The 20,508-nt window shown below is 45.3% G+C and overlaps 1 protein-coding gene across 4 annotated transcripts in view; it reads right to left on the bottom strand.

The window, feature by feature from the left end:
- Positions 1-20,508, bottom strand: part of CACNA2D3 (calcium voltage-gated channel auxiliary subunit alpha2delta 3) — a 1,137,695-nt gene that overhangs the window by 750,648 nt on the left and 366,539 nt on the right. For all 4 annotated transcript variants that reach the window (XM_068253668.1, XM_068253670.1, XM_068253669.1 and 1 more), the window contains 2 exons: positions 10,939-11,019; positions 5,563-5,637 (listed from right to left, as the gene is read on the bottom strand). In XM_068253668.1, coding sequence (XP_068109769.1) covers positions 5,563-5,637; positions 10,939-11,019 — 156 coding nt within the window. The remainder of the gene's footprint in view (positions 1-5,562; positions 5,638-10,938; positions 11,020-20,508) is intronic.

Genomic DNA, 20,508 nt, shown 5'->3' with positions numbered 1-20,508 from the left:
GACTGGAACAGCCTACAGCGATGGCAAGGGAGCTTGAAGTGGGCCGGAGAAGGTAAGTAAAAATATTTTTTCTCCATGGACTCAGGTTTCCTTTAAAGAGGAACATTACAGAAAAACTTTGATGGGGCTCCCCAATGTTCACACAATTTCCCTTGCCTACCCATGGTGACACTTACAGCCAGGGGCCCATCTTGCAGGGTCATAAAACAAATGTGGACATCATAATCTTCACACCTATGTTAAACATTACTGCCGCTGGGACGTGAGCCTCACATCTGCAGCAGCAGCTGCTACAGTTGCAGGGGTACAATAGTCACGTCCCTGCAGTCTGGGGTTGTGCGCGCAATCGTGCGTGCGTGTGTAAGCCCGCAATCACGATGCTGCCGCCAGGGGGGGTTGGCTGCAAGGGACACAAGTCCCCTGAGCCAATCCGTACATGTCCACCAAGAATAATCACTGTTTTTGTTAAAAAAAAAACTGTGATTATTCTCAATTGGTGCCACTACGCTGCCTCCCGCTCTCTCATTTGCCCCGCTTCCTGCCGCCGATCGTTAGATTAATGAATGGGAATAAAGTTACCATTTATCTTCCCTCCAGGTAACTGTGATCGCAGGCATCAATGGATGACTCTGTCACTTCCTTAGTTACAGTGTAACTCATTATTTCCTATGTAGCGTACTTACTGCATGCTAATAGGTAATAATGTGCCAGGGCATCTTGTGGCCAAATAGTAAAATTACACCTAAAGGCATTAGGGACTGAAATTTTTGTAATATGAATGTCAAGAGGTTATATAATATTTTAATTATTGGCTTGTAAATAGGGATGGATGTAAAACTAAAAAAAAATACACCTTAATTTCCAAATAAAATATTGTCACCATATATTGTACTAGGGATATAATTTGAATGTTGCAATAACCTGGACAAATCCTACCTAATAATATACAAGTGTCCCTGCGTCCTGTAGCTGTGTCAGTGCTTTTGTGCACTGCGAATGTCCTGCACTGACAGCCGTTGGGACAGGACGCAGGACGGGCCGGGGGACAGGACGCAGGACGGGCCGGGAGACCGGCCGTCCGAGCGGACAGGCGTGCATGTGCGTGCACGTGGTGGGTGGCGGGCGATTACGCGCTCACAGCAGTGATAGACCAAGAGCCCACTTTTAAACGGGCTTAGGTCACTAGTGGACAAATAAAATGTGTGGCTTTTATCCATAGAAGAACGTTTAATTTTAAAACTAATGGCTGAAAACTGGGAAATAATGATTTTTTTTTTTCCATTTGTTTCTTATTATTCCAGTTAAAATGCATTTAGAATAAATAAATTCAATTCTTAGCATAATGTACCACCCAAAGAAAGCCTAACTGGTGGCGGAAAAAACAAGGTATAGATCATTTAGTTGTAATAAGTAGTGATAAAGTTATTTGGGAATGAAAGGGAGCCATAAGGTGGAGCGCTGAAATGGCTCGTCCATAAGGTGAAAACAAGCCGCGGGCTGAAATGGTTAAGTGTAGCCACAAAACACCTGATTTGGAGGATGGACCGCTTCATCAGAGGGAGTGAAATAGTAGTTGGGACCCCCCTTACAGCTCTGGGACCCCCTGTAGTCACAGGGGCTGCTTTCCTGTAGTTACGCACCTGAAATGGATCCCTGAACAATTCATTAGCTTGATTGTTGCAATATCTTATTGTACATTGTCTGCTCTCTGAATATCCCATACTTTTTGATTTTAATCTTGTGCAATATATTGCCAATAGATTTATACCTATTCATCACATTCAGTGTGGTTGTGTTTACAGATAACGTGCATTATATTATTGTCCAGGTGCTCCTATAGGGACATTTTTTCTTTTATATACAACATACTAGTGCCATCCCTGAGCACAGGACAGTTTGAACAGCTTTATTATTAATCAGTGGTGCTACTCCTCCGTCATTATTACATAGACATGTAGCAATCTCTGCACTGGTGGGGAAATTGATGTATGATGCAGTGATTGTCTCTCAAATGTTTGGAACTCACCAGGGCTCCCATCCTCATTCTCAGGAGCAGGGGAGCCTCTGGGCATAGGCAGTACAGGCCATTGCCTGGAGTGCCATTGGTCTTGGGGCACCATGTTGCTTAAATAAGCCCTGCCCCCTTGACAAAGCCCGCCCCCTGACTAAGCCCCACCCCCACAGGTGTTCTATTACTTGCTTCTGCTGCATCTGCTTAGCGTAAGTTGCAGGCAGCTGCCACTGTGTCCCTCTGTGCCTTCTACCTCCCTTTCCACCCTTTGTGCCTCCTCCTGTTCCTTTTGTGCCTCATTCTGTCTTCTTATGCTTCCTTCAGTCCCTTGTGCCATGTCTGACCCCTTGTTTATTTTTCTGTCTGCCTTTATGCCTCCTGTCTCCCTTTGTGCCTACTTCTGTCTCTATGTGCTCCTTCAATCCCACTGTGCCACCTCTACCTCCTTCTGTCCCCCTGTGCCTCCTTATGTCCCCTTGTGCCTTTCTTTGTCCCCCTGTGTTACTTCTGCCCCCCTGTTCCTCCTTCAGTTCCACTCTGCTTCCTTCTGTGCTCTTGTGCCTCCTGCTGTCTCCCTTTGTGCCTCTTTGTGCCTTATTCTGTCTCCATGTGCCTCTTCAGTCTCCATGTGCTACCTCTGCCCCCTGCGTATTCCTCTGTCCCCCTGTGCCTCTTTGTGCCTTCTTCTGTCTCCCTGTGGCTTTGCCTGTCCCCCTTTGCCTTCCTGTGCCTCCTTACATCCACCTCTGCCTTTTTCTGTCACCTTTTTTGCCTCCTTCTGTTTCCCTTTGTGCATCCATCTGTTCCCCTTTGTGACTCCTACTGTCTCCCTGTGCCTCCCTTTGCCCCCTTTGTACTTTTTTCTGTCCCCCATCGTGCCTCCTTCTGCCCCCTTTGTGCCTCCTTCTTTCCTCCTGTGCCTCCTTTTGTCTCCCTTTGTGCCTAAATCTGTCCCTCATTGTGCCTCCTTCTGCCCCCCTTTGTGCCTCCTTCTGCCCCTCTTTGTGCCTCCTTCTGTCCTTTTTTGTGCCTCCTTCTGGCCCTCATGCCTTCTTCTGTCCCCCTGTACTGCCCGCTGCCCCTCTGTGTACCTCTTTTGGCCTCCTGTGCCTCCTTCTGTCCTCCTTTGTGTCTCATTCTGTCCTCCTTTGTGACTTCTTCTGACCCTCATGCCTCCTTCTGTCCTCCTGTGCCTTCCTATGTCGCCTTGTGTGCCTTATTCAGTCCCCATGTGCCTCCTTCTGCCCCCCTTTGTGCTTTTTTCTGTCCCCCTTTGTGCCTGACGAAAGTGGAGCCCTGCCTATGTGTATTTTCTGGTGAAACGCTGCCCACATTACGTGTATTTTCTGGTGAAACGCTGCCGCCTTTATGTGTATTTTTCTGGTGAAACTCTGTCGCATTATGATTATTTTCTGGTGAAACATTTCCGCATTACGATTATTTACGGGGGGAAGGGAGGGGGGGTTCTCGCCTGGAGTGACAAAATGGCTAGAAGCACCCCTGCTCAGGAGGAGCCCTGTTCTTGGAAAACCAGTGATCCAGTGTTGTGTGTAAGCTGCAAAGGATGTGATGTGACTACAAAGTTTTTTTTTATTACGTACAATGAATTTTGCAATTTTGGGAAGATTGTGGCTACATGGTTACAAACTCAGCAAACTTAATGCAATGAGTAAAGGGATCATACTGGTTTTAACTCTCTGGATTCCAGTCATTTTAGACAATACTGATTGCCTAGGGAAGGAACGGTGGCTATGGAGAACAATCTAGCATAGAAAGCTGAGCAGTGGAAGTGAACAGGCCAAAGTCATCCAATCATATTTTATTTACAATTAATATCTAAGTAACTCAGGCAACCTTACAAATTAATAATTACTTTTAATAAGTACATAATACTGAAGACATTGAATATTTACAAGTCTGAGTCACATTAAGTGGGTTTCAAACATGTTGTATTTTCTGCCCTTCTGAATCACAGACTTCATCCTTTTTTACCTTTGTACTGCTGTTCTAAAACACAGCTTAGCCACCAAGTCCCATATAGGTTTCACACCTTAGTCACCTGCCAAGGTTGCCTTACAAATGATCCTAGCATGCCCACACCACTACACCCTGCTCAGATATTCCAAATAAAGGCAGCTATGCCAACATTCTGAAGTAGACACTATTGCTTTAAATAGCTTGAAGCAAAATGAAGGTCTGTTCTCCTGCAGGCAAGTGTGAAGCACAACGCGTTTTGATCCTCCAGATCTTTGACATACATTCAACCAGCATAAAACCCAAAAGCATGAAACCCAACCACAGCAAAATCGTGTGGCTCCGAACAAGCTCTTAAGTCCCTTTAAATTATATGACTTAATGGAATGAAATATTTTTTGGCAGGAAAATACATTGGTCTAGTTAAAATCTCTGCATCCTATATAGAGATACATTGTACACTGCAGCCATACTTTGGTTAGAGCTAAATTTAAAGGTTTGTGTTTTCTTTTCTCATACCCGTAAATATGAACTAATACTCAGTGCTATTGACTGTTGCCATTTAGTTCTGAAAAAAAAAATAATAATAATAAAAATCACATTATAAGTGTACTTTTTCATTATTGGTGTAGGTCAATAAAAGAAAAAATAGCCTTACATCAATCATGATGGTACTCAGTGTGTTTAAATCAATTAAATAAGGAACAGAAGAAGGAAAGGGCAGTTTTATTTCTGGACAATTATGAATGTAGTGTCTACAGAAGTAAATGTAGAACTGCAGCACCACCTACTGGTGCAATGTGAGAATTACTTGTCTCCGTTTAAACAATGTATGTTTCGTCTATGGTTTATTTTAATATGTTAACTATAGATCCTAAATAGTTTTATATGCTCATAGTTTCATGTTATAAAATGCCCTAAGGTGTGGAATATAATATATATATATATATATAAATATATATATATATATATATATATATATATATATATATATATATATATATATATATATATATATATAGATCTGCAGTTTTTTAATGTATAAAACTCCCAACATTTTATTTCAGTTGTTCCACACACGGGGCAGGCGTGCTTACAATGTCATGAAATCGTTAAGAGACTGTGGTTATCAAGTTCCCTGCACAGTGTGCATACACATATACTTATAAAATGGTCAGGGCAGATACCTATCAGTAACAGTCATGTCTTCGCTCTGTTGGTAGTCAAGAAAATACCTGTAGGTAAGTATGTCTGTTAACTGTGGGCTCTATGGGGACTTGGGACAGGTACCATGAAAAAAAAAATACCCAGAAGCGGCCTTATATAAAACATTCTCTGAGTATACCTGCAGAGATCACTAAAGCTCTCTGTTTTATTATAATTGGTCTAACCAATCAACCGTGGGTTCATGTACAGAGGCTCTGAACATTCTAATTTCCATGACAGGGCTGTCTGTTACTTCCAGATGTCACAAATATTACACCTCACATCTTGCTGGAATTTCTCTGGATCATTTGTATGGCCCACAAAAGTTTCTTATAAAAAAAATCTGCTTTTAGTTTACAGCACTTACTTACCAGAGGCCTCAGCTCAGGGTGAGTCAGGATATATCCATTGTTGGTAATAGCAAATGCATAACCATGAATTCCCAGCTGTAACAAGAATTAAACAAACACATGAAGATATGACTTTCACGATGGTTTAATGCAGTGCACCTCAAAGTTTTGTGAAAAAAGGACATTGTTACACACAATTTCATATGTTGTAGACCACTTTTAACCATTTGTTAAAGGATACCAGAGCTGCCAAAAATAAAAAAAATGGGGGGGGGGGGGGGGACAGGCATGTAAAGGGAGCTACATGATAAACGATTGCACAGTTGTTTGTAGCAGTTACTGGTGCTGTATCCCTAAGCAGTGATACATCATACAATCAAAGGAGAGATCCGCACAGGGCCGGTGCTACCATAGAGGCAAAGGGGGCAATTGCCCTAGGGCCCTAGAGCCTGTAGGGGCCCCCCAAAGTGTCTCCCCCATCCTCTGCAGCTCTGGTGAACAGCTGCAGGGAATGGGGTAGAGAGGCAACGGTAGGGAAAAGAAGTCCAAAGCTGCCTCCTGTGTCATGCAATATGTTAGACTCCGCTGTGTGTACACTCCACATCTGTAAGGTAAAGGAGGAAGGGAATAATGAGAACCCCCAACAATGCAATGGGGACATATGATGGACACCAATAATATTGTGACTGTGATGGGGGGGGGGGGGGCAGCTAAATAGGGCCTAGCATCCAGTTCGTGGGCCCCGGATAGTAAATTTTCTCCTGGGTGGTGCTGGGGAGGAGGGGGACCAAGTTACTTTTGCCCCAGGACCCCATTGTAGCTAGAACCGGCCCTGGATCCGCACACAGACTTCAGTCAGGAAAGGTTCAAGTTTATTGTTCTATCAAACAAGTAAAGACTCTATTGGGTCAGGCAGTAGTGTGCAGGTGCCGACCTCGCGGTGTGCATCCTTGATTGCCCACCAGGGGCCGGGAATGCTCTGCACATAACATCAGGACTGATGTCCTGCACATGTGCAAAGTGCTCCCAGTTGTGGGTGCCCAATCAAGGATGCGTGCCGCCGGGTCAGTGCCTGGGCACTACTGCCCGACCTGGAAGAGGCTGAGGAAGGCATTCAGATAAGAGTGGAGGGGGTGGAGGAGAATGGGGAGAGCAGTGGGCATGAGGACAGCTTCCCATATATTTCTGCTCCACCGCTTTTAATTTTTTTCTTAGTTTTGGTATCCTTTAACCAGTAAAAGGTATATCCCATTCCTGTTTAACCAATAAAGAACTATATTTTTGGAAAGTGCTAATATTTTTCATTAGACAATTACATATGTCTATTCTCTCTCAGGTCCATACTTTTATTCTCTCTCAGGCCCATATGCAGTTCACCATTTCCCCCAAGTTTTCTCCTAGGTGATATTTATAAACTTGTCAATACAATGCCTTTTAAGCCACCAGAAAGCAAGAAGATACTCCCCAAAAAATATTGATAGTACTTTTTCACCTACTTTTCAGTACGTTTTCAGTTCAAAAGTGCTGAAAAGTTATTTTAAAGAGAAGATGAAAATTATCTCCTAGCAGAAAACTTAGGAGAAAAAGGGAATTGCATATGGGCCTCAGGCCCATACTTTTTCTCCAAGTTGATATTTTCACACCTTATAAAATGCCTTTTAAACCAATAGCAAGCAAGAAAATACTTAATAATTTTGATACTTCTTTTTCACCTACTTTCGGTACTTTTTCAATTGCAGAGTGCTGAAAAGTTATTTTAAATAGAAGATGAAAAGTTATCTCCTAGGAGAAAACTCAGGAGAAAAACATAATTGCATATGGATTTTACTCTCAAAAATAAAATGTCAGTAACTACTGTTAGTTACATAAAATAACATTTGAAAGCATTTGAAAGTATGTAAAAAGTTTATTTTTACTGCAGAGAGCAGTAGAAATGGGCTTATCTCTTGTAATGTAGTAAGATTGTGCTATTAACATTGTATCTTTGATGGGTACCTTTAGGTCAGATTACTGATCCAAGATGGCAGCTTCTATATCAGACTATCAACACTTTGCGGATGCTTTTGTAAAAGTTGTTCTACTTGTTCATAGAACCCAATAGGTAAAGATTTATTAAACATATGCAATTCATGTAAGTAGTTTAAAACTGTGAATAAACAGCAATAAAATGGCTTGAAAATATGCATGCTAACAGGCTTGCACACGGTCTATGATAGTATAATGCAAGTTCACTATGCAGTTCATAGTCATTACTGCACAATGGCAATACTGCAGTGGCCTTTTATAAATATTTCCTTTTATCAATCCCTTCTAACCGCAACAAATTCTATTGCAGGAGCTGCAACAAGTGTAGACAAGCAGAAAAGGCCACAAAGGCCCGGACCTTAGCTGTCTGTAGCCCAAGGGGGCACCTAAAAATGAAAGAGGGGTTTCGACATAAGAAAGAGAAGGCTGAAAATGGGGAGCAACACATGTAAAAGGAAATCTGATGCCCAAGGGAGCTGTTAATGAAAGACAGGGGCTACAGTACATGGATGAAAACCATAGAAGAGGGAGCTGCACATGGAATGGGAGGGGCACTGCTGCACATGAAAGTGAAGACACAACATACTTTATCTAGGGACACAAAAAAAAGTATAAATCCGGCCTTGTACACAAGTGGAGGATGGAGGATGGGGGAATCCTCTTTAGGATCCAGAGACTTCCCCCTTCCCGAGGTAAGTACCACCTAGGGACACTTTTTTCCCTTGAGGTCCACTTTAAAGGGGCACTGTGGTGAAAAATTGTAAAATATGTGCAAACATAGATAAATAAGAAGTACGTTTTTTTTAGTAGAAATCTGACAGAAGAGACAGGTTTTGGACTAGTCCATCTCTTCATAGGGGGTTCTCAGCAAGTGCTTTTATTCTTTCTTTATAAAGATATTCCCTGAAAAGGATTTAAACAATGATGCTAGCCAGCTTCCCTGCTCGCTACACATTTTTTTGGGCAGTTGGACAGAGCAACTGCCATTCACTAAGTGCTTTTGAAAATAAATAATTCCCTGAGAATCCCCCATAAAGAGATGTACTATTCCAAAACCTGTCACTTCTGTCAGATTTCTACTACTACCTACTGTGACAGCAACATAGGAGAAAAGTAATTTATGACTCATTTTACTCTGGAAAAAAAATTACTTCTTATTTCTATATGTTTGCACATATTTTACATTTTACCATAGTGCCCCTTTTAAGGCATTAAGAATTATTCCTCTATATTACACTCTATATTTGCTGTACAGCAGTAGTCAGAATTTTCAAGCTCTATAGCCAAAAACTGGATGCATCTATTCCAGGTGGTTTATATGCCATTGCCAAACAACGAGTATATGGAGAAAATATTAATGGCATGTACAATATTAAGTTTACTTTCACTTTTCTGTAAAGCACTATTCTATAGTTTTATTGTATCTGCTGATCTAAATCCCTCTTGAAGATCACAATCGCATCCACTATGGACTTTCCAGAGTTTAAAAAGTGTTTCTCTAAGTTTGTTTATGGAAGGTAGTAAGTAAGACATATGAGGAAAAAAGCACATGTAGTTTACAACAGTTGGGAAAAGCCAGTCTCTGCAGAACACCTGTGATCTGTTCATACCATTCTGCGTCCATCTGGTTTTCCTGTGCGCTGAAATGGAATGCTTTATTGAAAGCTCAGCAGTGAACAGGCCTTGGAAGGAGTTGCTTTCACACAAATAGTAAGGACACATAGGCATTATATTCCAAGTAACACCTCCAAAGCATTTTACCCGTCAATATGGTACATGTTAGAAGGCAAAATATACTATGAATATAGTGGTATATTGTTTCCTTGCCTTGATTTTATTTTAGTACTAAAATGAAGTCTCTGTATTGACTCTGTAAAATTCTGTGGAAAATGTCAGTGCAATATATAAATACTAATTATTATTATTATTCATAATAAAACGTTTAATTGTTTAAGATTTGTCTATATGGGAGCTGAATGATATTGAAAAGCTTCCCTCATACCTGAGGCACTAAAAACTTTAACAGTAAGATTTTAACCTTTAAATCAAAATATGACTATGGGATTCCAGAGAAGCCCTTCTAACGATTAGGACTATAAATACAATTGTTTATTTGCATTTCAGGTAAGTAACGGTTTGATAGAAAAAAAACACAAAATGTAATTATTAATAGAGAATAATGGTGTAACAGTGCACCATACATTTCAGTGCTGCTTTACACAACAGAACACATACAGTAGCAACAAAACTTCTGATCATTCTATAGTCCTCCAACCTAGGCCAGAACCATGTAACAACCACATAAATGCCAATAATTTAAGAAGAATATCTCTGTTACTTTATTAATCAGATAATAAATTAGCTACCGTACTTTAATTTACACAAAACAATTGTAAGAATCTTCAGGACAGGGCAGGAAAGTGCAGTTTTATCCTAGAGTGTGTACAACAGTTATCTTCTGCAGAGAAACTGGCACAAAGCTATACAACTATTTATGGGTAAGCACTATCCGTGACAAGGTTGATCCTCTGCCTTTTGCTCAAAAGGGGATAATGTTTACACCGAGTATTGATCTATTTGACTGAAGTGTTATGAGGAGGAGTCTCTGTTCACTTTTAGTTGAGCAGGAGGGCAAGTGTAAAAGTAGAAAAACCCTGTGAAAAAAAAGGTTTATAGTCACTTAATCCATTGCAGTTTTTCTTCTTCTGAGAACCAAAGCTGCTGCTCTGCTGATAAGCACTTGAAACCAGGGAATTCATTTTTCCCCATATGGCCAAGCGCTCCTTCCAATAACAACAGCTTTGGAAAGGCAATGTTAGCAAGTTTGCTTAAAAATTCTGCTACCCACTAGTCTTTCTCAGAGCTGCTGCAAGTGAGGGAAGATGTGGCCATAATCGAAAAGAGTCTACCATGGTGTCCAGCTGCAAAACTGTTTCAGGTTTCAAATCTGTGAATTAGTGAGCAAAGGGACTAAGGTGAATACTGGATAAGTGATTATGAAGTTTTTGATCTTTATTTTTACATAATTTCATTTTAAGGCTCCCCAGAGGCAGAAGAGGATTTCCCAGTCTTGACAAACTGTTGCGCATTCCTGGAGCAATTCCAGCTGCTACGGACACTCCTAGTTTGTCTGTCTTCTGAGCTGAGGAAGGAAAGATAAGGATGGACCTGGAAAATGGATATTCACTATTGTACTGTGTAAATGATGAATGTGCTTACCTCCTTATACTATAAATATGTTTACACAGCAGGTAGATGCAAAGATGTTTACACCATGATCGTTATCCAGATGATCACAAGAGTAGCATTTAATGTGTGTGGGTGGCCTGATACTTTCACAGTTAATAGGTGAACAAAATTCTGAGGCATTACCTTGTACTTCGGAATGGCCTTTAAAAGTTCTTTCACAGGAACATCTGTGCCAACCACACCTAGGAGAACCCCCTTTGATCTCTGCAGAAAACAAGAAGTGAAGGAAAACAGGCATCTAACTAAGGTAAACATCCATTGGTAAAGCATTACAGACACACACTAATTATTTTCACGTTGTCATAAATCTTTTACAGTACACAGATGACTCTGAGCTTTGTTGTGCCGACGTTTCGGAGACACTGATGGATATGAATGCAAATACGATGAGAAAAAACAGCTGTCGCTTTTTTCTGTTTTTTTCATTTGGATGAAAAATGACTCAACATGAGAAATTTATCAACTGCAATCAACAAATATGTGTTCCTACAACACATCAGCAAAAACTTGACACATTTAAGATTCCAATTATTATGTGGATTTCCACTGCTTTTATCACTGCCAAATGTTTGTAAGTGGGAAAGTTGCACATGGCATTGTTACATAGTTCAGTCATGACTGAGGCCTCACTGAGTCAACCACTATGTGCCTAGATCCGTATGCAGTAAAAAAGGAGAAACCTATTCAACAGGAAGACTAACTTGCAGAGCCTTTACTGGGAGACTTTGGGCAGATTTGTTTATTGCTTTCTGAGATTAGGTTAGCTAAAATTTCACTTACATCCCGATTTTCTCATTGGCGTCTCAAAGGACAGGTAGTGGGAGAATATAAGAAAATGGGCAGTGGTCCTGACTGTTATCTACCCTATCCAAAATAAAAAAAGTAAATACACAATGGCTGGATATGAACTTCAATATCACTTAACCCAACAAATCGTTTTGCGTTGATAGAAATTTAATGTGAATTTTATGCAACTTGGATTTGCACATTATTGGCCATAAGAAAATAAAGAGTATATCCCTCAATGTTACCAAATGATTTTAGAATAGTTTGGAAACTGGCCAAACAACTCCTGTATGTGGAAAAAAGTTAGCAAATTTGAAAATAAAAGTCAAAAATACTGCTTGTGGTCTTTTCCTGACTGCAGAACTTTTACTATACTGGCCTTTGTGAATTGGGCACCTAAGTTTTGAAATCTACAAATCTACTTTTGTTTTTGGACTGAGGTATTGACTTCTGAAAGCTAATCCTATAAAACTTTATGATAGCGCAAATAACATAGGCATTCATAACATAGAGCTACAAATAATTTAGGGGCCAATTCAGAAAGAATAATGTTAAATAGAGATGGCTTGAACCTCCGATTTTCGGTTGGCTAACCTCAAACGCAAACTTCCGCAAAAGTTCGGTTTGCGTGAACTTTCGCAAACTGCAATAGACTTCAATGGGGAGGCGAACTTTGAAAACTAGAAACATTTATGCTGTCCAGAAAAGTGATGGAAAATATGTTTCAAGGGGTCTAACACCTGGCCCCTGCATGGATGAGTGGGATAGATGCCAAAATCCTGGGGAAAAATCTGGATTTGACGCAAAGCAGCGTTTTAAGGGCAGAAATCAGATTGCATGCTAAATTGGAGGCCTAAAGTGCTTTAACCACTTCTATACCATGCTATTTTGTGCTGATCTGTGCTGCGTGGGCTCTCCAGCCCACAGCACAGATCAGGTTGCAGCCAGGCCGATCAGACTTCCACCCTTTTTTCCCCACTAGGGGGATGTCCTGCTGGGGGGTCTGATTGCTGCCAGCTGCTTGCGCTGGCGGGGGGGGGCTCTTCAAAGCCCCCCTCCGCAGCGCTTCCTGGCCTCCTACCCCTTCCCTCCCTCTCCCTCCCCCTGTGAGCGGCGCAGGACGGATTTCCGTCCTGCGCCTGATGGGATAGGCTTTAGCCTATCAGATGCCGGCGATCCCCGCCCAATCAGAGGTCGGGGATCACCGATCTCCTCTACGGCGCTGCTGCACAGCAGCGCCGTATATATGTAAACACTGGGGAAGATCTTCCCCGTGTGTTTACATTTACCCTGCGAGCCGCCGATCAGCTCGCAGGGTGTTCACGGAGACACCCTCCGTGAACTGACATGGAACGGCCGCTCCATGGAATACACTTCAGGATTCAGGGGCGTACATATACGCACCGAGAATCCTGAAGTGGTTAAAACATTTTGCATGTGTATTCATCAATCAGGGAGTGTAATTAGAGTACTGCTTCACACTGACACACCAAACTCACTGTGTAACGCACCGCAAACAGCTGTTTGTGTAGTGATGGCTGTGCTGGACTGGTGCGCACCATGGCGAAAGTGCAGGCCGTGGCGGTTTTCAAGCCCATATGGTCACCGAGCTGTGGTAGCTCAATGACAGAACAACAGTGACTGTCAAGCTGATCGAATTTGGTCTGTCCACAATAAAGCAATGACCTTATTATCTTGGGTGTGCCCCTCCCCCCCCCCCCCCCCCCACACACACGCACACACACTCACACACACTCATATAGCCGTCGGTCATTGCTTCACTGTGATATGCAAGCCCCTTCACCGCGGCAAGGTAGCAATCACGAATTGACACATGTACATGCCTTTTGTTTTGTTGTTGCAGCTGCAGTGCAGCCAGAAAAATTAGGCAGGCATGTACACGCTTCAGAAAAATTATTATAGCGGCCGCTAAATTCAGGAATCCGCGACCCGGTTGGTGGTGGAGGAGAAGGCAGTCAAGCGGCCTGCAGGCAGAGATGCTGTGTGGGGAGCGGCTTAGTCATGGGGCAGGCACAGGGCCGGATTTAGGCCAAGGCCACCTAGGCCATGGCCTAGGGCACCACAGGAGCTAGGGCACCAATGCAGCAGGGTAAAACTGTTGCAGAATTTGCAAGCTTGCAAATGCTGCAATGCAGGCAGATCAGGCTAGCACTGCTAGCCGACTGTGCAGCGGCCACCTTGCTCTCTGTGCATGTTTGCATTGTGGCCAGCTGCTATGGACTTGGGCAGCATTGGAGAAAGGAAGAGGAAGCTTCTGCACTGGAGACGAGTGGAGAAATTAGGTCAAGCTGCGCATCCAGTAGTCCAAGGGTTCATCGCTGCTCACAGTGTCTACATCCACACTCAAGCCCAGGTAGTCAGCTACCTGCCGATCCAGGCGTTGGTGGAGGGTTGATCCGGAAGGGCTAAGGCGAGGCGTTGGACTAAAGAATGTCTGCATGTCCGACATCACCATGAGATCGCTGGAGCGTCCTGTCCTTGCCTGCGTGGACATGGGAGAAAGATTACTGGCATTGGTATCTTTATTACGTTGTGCTGTGACATCACCCTTAAACGCATTGTAAAGTATAGTTGCCAGCGTGTTCTGCAAGTGCTGCATCCTTTCTGCCTCCATGTGATTTGGAAACATCTCCGCCACTTTGTGCCTATACCGAGAATCTATTAGCATGGCCACCCAGTGCAGCTCATTCTCCTTGAGTTTTTTTATACGGGGGTCCCTCAATAGGCTGGACGGCATGAAAGATGCCATACATTTAGATGCAGACGTACTATCCATCTCCTCTTGCTCTTCCTCAGTGACGGTAAGTTATCCTCCTCCCCCCAGCCATGAACAATACCACGGGAACATTGAGCAGCGCAAGCCCCCTGCGACGCCTGCTGCGGTTGTTCTTCTGCCACCGCCTCCTCCCAAAAAAAACCACCTTCCTCATCATCCGAATCTGACTTCTCTTCCCCACACGACTCTTCCTCCTCCTCCCCCCTCTGTGCTGCCGCAGGTGTTGAGGAAACATCTTGTTCTGAAGAGAATTGATCCCACAACTCTTTCCCCTGTTCCTGTTCATGCTCCTACACAGCTTGATCCACCACTCTACGCATGGCACGCTCCAGGGAAAAAATAAATAAATAAATAAATAAAATAAAATTTATATCGTGCTTTTCTCCTGGTGGACTCAAAGCGCCAGAGCAGCAGCCACTAGGGCGCGCTCTATAGGCAGTAGCAGTGTTAGGGAGACTTGCCAAAGGTCTCCTACTGAATAGGTGCTGGCTTACTGAACAGGCATAGCCGAGATTCGAACCCTGGTCTCCTGTGTCAGAGGCAGAGCCCTTAACCAACACACCATCCAGCCACCACCAAAAAAGCGTACGGGATCAACTCACTGATGGCGCCTTCACTGCGACTCACCAGGTTGGTCACCTTCTCAAACGGCCGCATGAGCCTGAAGGCATTTTGCATTAGTGTCCAGTTCTTGGGCCAGAACATCCCCATCTCCCCAGAGTGTGTCCTTCTACTGTAGTTGTAGAGATACTGGGTGACAGCTTTCTCCTGTTGTAGAAACATCAGGAGGGTCGAATTCCAGTGAGTCGGGCTATCACAAATCAGGCATGTCACCGGCAAGTTGTTTCTCTGCTGAATATCGGCAAAGCATGCCATGGCTGTGTAAGACCGCCTGAAATGCCCATACAACTTCCTGGCCTGCTTCAGGTCGCCCTACAAGCCTGGGTACTTCGACACAAATCTCTGAATTAAGAGATTCAACACATGTGCCCTGCAGGGTACGTGTCAGCTTTCCCAAATTCAAAGCGGAAATGAGATTGCTGCCGTTGTCACACACCACGTTGCCGATCTCCAGTTGGTGCGGGGTCAGCCACTGATCCACCTGTTTGTTAAGAGCAGCCAGGAGAGCTGCTTCAGTGTGACTCTCCGCTTTGAGGCAAGACATGTCTAATATGGCGTGACACCGTCGTACCTGGCATGCAGCATAGGCTCTGGGGAGCTGAGGCTGTGTAGCTGGAGAGGAGATCGCAGCACCAGTAGAGAAGCACTGCCACTCAGCCAAGGAGAAGGAGGAGGATGACAGCGAAGAGGATGTAGCAAGAGGAGAGGAGGTGGCAGGAGGCCTGCCTGCAAGCCGTGGAGGTGTCACAAGTTGGTCCGCTGCACAGCCACGTACTCCCTGCTTGTCATCAGTCACCAGGTTGACCCAATGGGCTGTGTAAGTAATGTACCTGCCCTGACCGTGCTTGGCAGACCAGGCATCCGTGGTCAGATGGACCCTTGACCCAACACTGTGTGCCAGAGATGACACCACTTGCCTCTCAACCTCATGGTAAAGTTTGGGTATCGCCTTTTTAGAGAAATAATTGCGGCCTGGCATCTTCCACTGCGGTGTCCCAATGGCCACAAATTTACGGAAGGCATCAGAGTCCACCAGCTGGTATGGTAACAGCTGGCGAGATAACAGTTCCGCCAAGCCAGCTGTCAGATACCGGGCAAGGTGGTGACTGGCAGAAATTGGCTTCTTCCACTCAAAGATTTCCATCTGCTGTAGGCAGAGGAGCAGGAACCGCTCAAGGTGAGAGGTAGAGTGGAGGGTGGCTGTGATTGTGAAGGGAGAAAGAGGCTGAAGATGATGCACCTGAAGGAGGAAGAGGAGAAGGAGGGTGGCTTTTCGTTTGTGTGCTGCTTTTCCTCTGGTGCTCTTCCCATTGCAGTTTGTGCCTTTTCTCCATGTGCCGTCGTAAGGCAGTTGTCCCTATGCGTCTGTTGGCCATTCCACGGCTCAATTTTTTGCAAGCAGAGAGAACAGATGGCATTGCTCTGATTTAAGGCAGACACACAAAAAAATGTCCAAACCGCTGAGCCCCCCTGGAGTGATGGCACTATGGTGGCATCAGCAGCTGACGTTGAAGAGCATGTTGGCTGGCTGTACATAGGTGGCGATGCATGGCGCATGGATGTAGACCTGGGTGTCATCTGCATACAGATGATAGTTAAAACTAGAGATGGGACGACGAATCCGGCGAATCCACGAATCCCTCGAATATTGGGAAATATTCGAGATTCGTGGATTCGAATCCCGACGCCATTTTCCACTTCTACTACGAATCCGCCGAATCCTGACGCTGCATCGGCGCACTTGCCGCTCGCACTCGTCCTCCTCCGACCCGCTCCTCCTCCGCCTGCCCCGCGCCTCCTCCGCCCGCCCGCATACTTTGTATCAACTCACCTGTCCAGTGGAGCGCAGAGCGGCAGACCTCTCGCTGACTTCCTGGTTCCCTCTAGTGACAGCTTTTACAATGACGTCATCAGTAAAAGCCGGTCCGGCCACTAGAGGGAACCGAGAAGTAACGACGAGGTCTGCCGCTCTGCGCTCCACTGGACATGTGAGTTGATACTTATGCAGGGGTGAGCGAGGAGGCACGGGGGACGGAGGAGGCCATGGGGGTGAGCGGAGGAGGCACGGGGGGGGGGGGGGGGAGCGACACCTACCTACCTACCCACCTACCACTTTACCTACCTACCGGGCACTATACCTACCTACCTATAGGCCCCTATACCTACCTAAAGGCCCCCTATATGTACCTACCTACCTACCGGCCACTACCACTTTACCTACCTACCGGGCACTATACCTACCTACCTACAGGCCCCTATACCTACCTAAAGGCCCCCTATTCTACCTACCTACCAGCCACTATACCTACCTACCCACAGGCCCCTATACCTACCTAAAGGCCCCCTATATGTACCTACCTACCTACCTAAAGGCCCCTATACCTACCTACAGGCCTCTATACCTACCTACCTACCTACCTAAAGGCCCCCTATACGTGCCCACCTACCTAAAGGCCCCTATACCTACCTACCTAAAGGCCCCTATACCTACCTACATACCTACCTATACTTAAGGCCCTATACCCTGCTACCTATACTGAAGGTCCCTTTAACTACCTACCTACAGGACACTATACCTACCTACCTACCGGCCACTATACCTACCTACCTACCTACCGGCCACTATACCTACCTAAAGGCCCCCTATACGTACCTACCTACCTACCTACCTAAAGGCCCCTATACCTACCTACCTAAAGGCCCCTATACCTACCTACATACCTACCTATACTTAAGGCCCTATACCCTGCTACCTATACTGAAGGTCCCTTTAACTACCTACCTACCTACAGGACACTATACCTACCTACCTACCGGCCACTATACCTACCTACCTACCTACCGGCCACTATACCTACCTAAAGGCCCCCTATACGTACCTACCTACCTACCTACCTAAAGGCCCCTATACCTACCTACCTACCTAAAGGCCCCTATACGTACCTACCTACCTACCTAAAGGCCCCTATACCTACCTACAGGCCTCTATACCTACCTACCTACTTAAAGGCCCCTATACGTGCCTACCTACCTAAAGGCCCCTATACCTACCTACCTAAAGGCCCCTATACCTACCTACATACCTACCTATACTTAAGGCCCTATACCCTGCTACATATACTGAAGGTCCCTTTAACTACCTACCTACCTACAGGACACTATACCTACCTACCTACCGGCCACTATACCTACCTACCTACCTACAGGCCACTATACCTACCTAAAGGCCCCCTATATGTACCTACCTACCTAAAGGCCCCTATACCTACCTACATACCTAAAGGCCCCTATATGTACCTACCTACCTACCTAAAGGCCCCTATACCTACCTACAGGCCTCTATACCTACCTACCTACTTAAAGGCCCCCTATACGTGCCTACCTACCTAAAGGCCCCTATACCTACCTACCTAAAGGCCCCTATACCTACCTACCTACATACCTACCTATACTTAAGGCCCTATACCCTGCTACATATACTGAAGGTCCCTTTAACTACCTACCTACCTACAGGACACTATACCTACCTACCTACCGGCCACTATACCTACCTACCTACCTACAGGCCACTATACCTACCTAAAGGCCCCCTATATGTACCTACCTACCTAAAGGCCCCTATACCTACCTACATACCTAAAGGCCCCTATATGTACCTACCTACCTACAGGCCCCTATACCTACCTACAGGCCTCTATACCTACCTACCTACTTAAAGGCCCCCTATACGTGCCTACCTACCTAAAGGCCCCTATACCTACCTACCTAAAGGCCCCTATACCTACCTACCTACATACCTACCTATACTTAAGGCCCTATACCCTGCTACATATACTGAAGGTCCCTTTAACTACCTACCTACCTACAGGACACTATACCTACCTACCTACCGGCCACTATACCTACCTACCTAAAGGCCCCCTATACGTACCTACCTACCTACCTAAAGGCCCCTATACCTACCTACATACCTACCTATACTTAAGGCCCTATACCCTGCTACCTATACTGAAGGTCCCTTTACCTACCTACATACCTACCTATACTTAAGGCCTCTATATACCCTGTTACCTATACTGAAGGCCCATATACCCTGCTGCCTATACTGAAGGCCCATATACCCTGCTACCTATACTGAAGGCCCATATACCCTGCTACCTATACTGAAGGCCCATATACCCTGCTACCTATACTGAAGGCCCATATACCTTTCTACCTATACTGCAGGCCCCTATACCTTGCTACCTATACTGAAAGCTACCAATATTGAAGGAACCCATACCTAGCTAGCTATACTGAAGGCACCTTTACCTCGCTACCTATACTACGGGCAACTATACCACGGATCGCACAATTCGTATGTGCAGGATTCGTTAGATTCGGGATTCGAAAGGTTCGAGATATTCGAGAACCTTTTTAGATTCGGATCCGGATTCGGATTCGAAGAAATTGTGGATTCGTCCCATCCCTAGTTAAAACCCATGGAGGAGATGACCTTGCCAATGGAGGATGTGTATAGGGTGAACAGTAGGGGGCCAAGGACCGAACCTTGGGGGACTCCCACCGAGAGGTGGTTGGGGGTGAACGAGGACTCATTGAAGGCGGTCGTGAAGGAGCGGTTGGAGAGGTAGGATGAAAGCCAGGACAGGGCGAGATTGTGAATGCCCAAGGACTGGAGGGACTGGAGGAGTAGGGGATAGATGTATACAGTACACAGGGGCGGTGGTCTAGGGAGGATCTGAGGGTGTGGGGAAGGGGGTGATCAGGAGCCCCCAGGGGGCAGTTTTGGACCTAACCTAAAAAATAGTGTTGACAGATAGTGACAGGGGGTGATTGATGGGTGATTAGGGGGGTGATTGGGTGCAAACAGAAGTCTGGGGGTGGGCGGGGGGGGGTCTGATAGGCGCTGTGGGCGATCAGTGGGCAGGAGGGGCAGGATCAATGTGCTTCTGTGCTTACCAGGGGGGCAGCATGTATAATACGCTTTGCATACATTTTATTATGCGGCAGATCGGGGGTTAACAACCCGCTGGCGCTGCAAATTGGCCGGCGGGTTGACGTTGCGGGTGAGCGTAGCCTATTGTCGGCGGATGCAGCATAGAGGGCTGCTATAGCAGCATAGAGGGAGCTATTGTGGCTGGGAACGCGAAGAATCACTCGCGTTCCCAGCCTGTCGGCGGCTGACGGCGTAACCGGAAGTGGCCGCCAGCGGGGAGAGGAGGATCGGAGGGAAAGGCGAGGGCATCGGACAGCTGCAGGGGGCTATTGGAAGCCCCAGGTGAGTAAAACTCATTTTGGGGGGGGGGGGGGGGGGGCTTAAGGGTTACTTTAACTTCAAAGGAATAATGATAGCATACCCAATAGCTACAGTAAAAGATTTTGGTTTATGCCTTTATTCAATTAAACTAACTCTGTTGTATGATGTTCCCTGCTTGAGTCCTGAGCTTAAGGTTAGGTGCACATTTAGGATTATTGGAGGCAATAATTAG

Source organism: Hyperolius riggenbachi, chromosome 9, assembly GCF_040937935.1.
Source record: "Hyperolius riggenbachi isolate aHypRig1 chromosome 9, aHypRig1.pri, whole genome shotgun sequence".
Taxonomy (NCBI): Eukaryota; Metazoa; Chordata; class Amphibia; order Anura; family Hyperoliidae; genus Hyperolius; species Hyperolius riggenbachi.
This window is presented reverse-complemented; position numbering and strand designations above follow the sequence as displayed.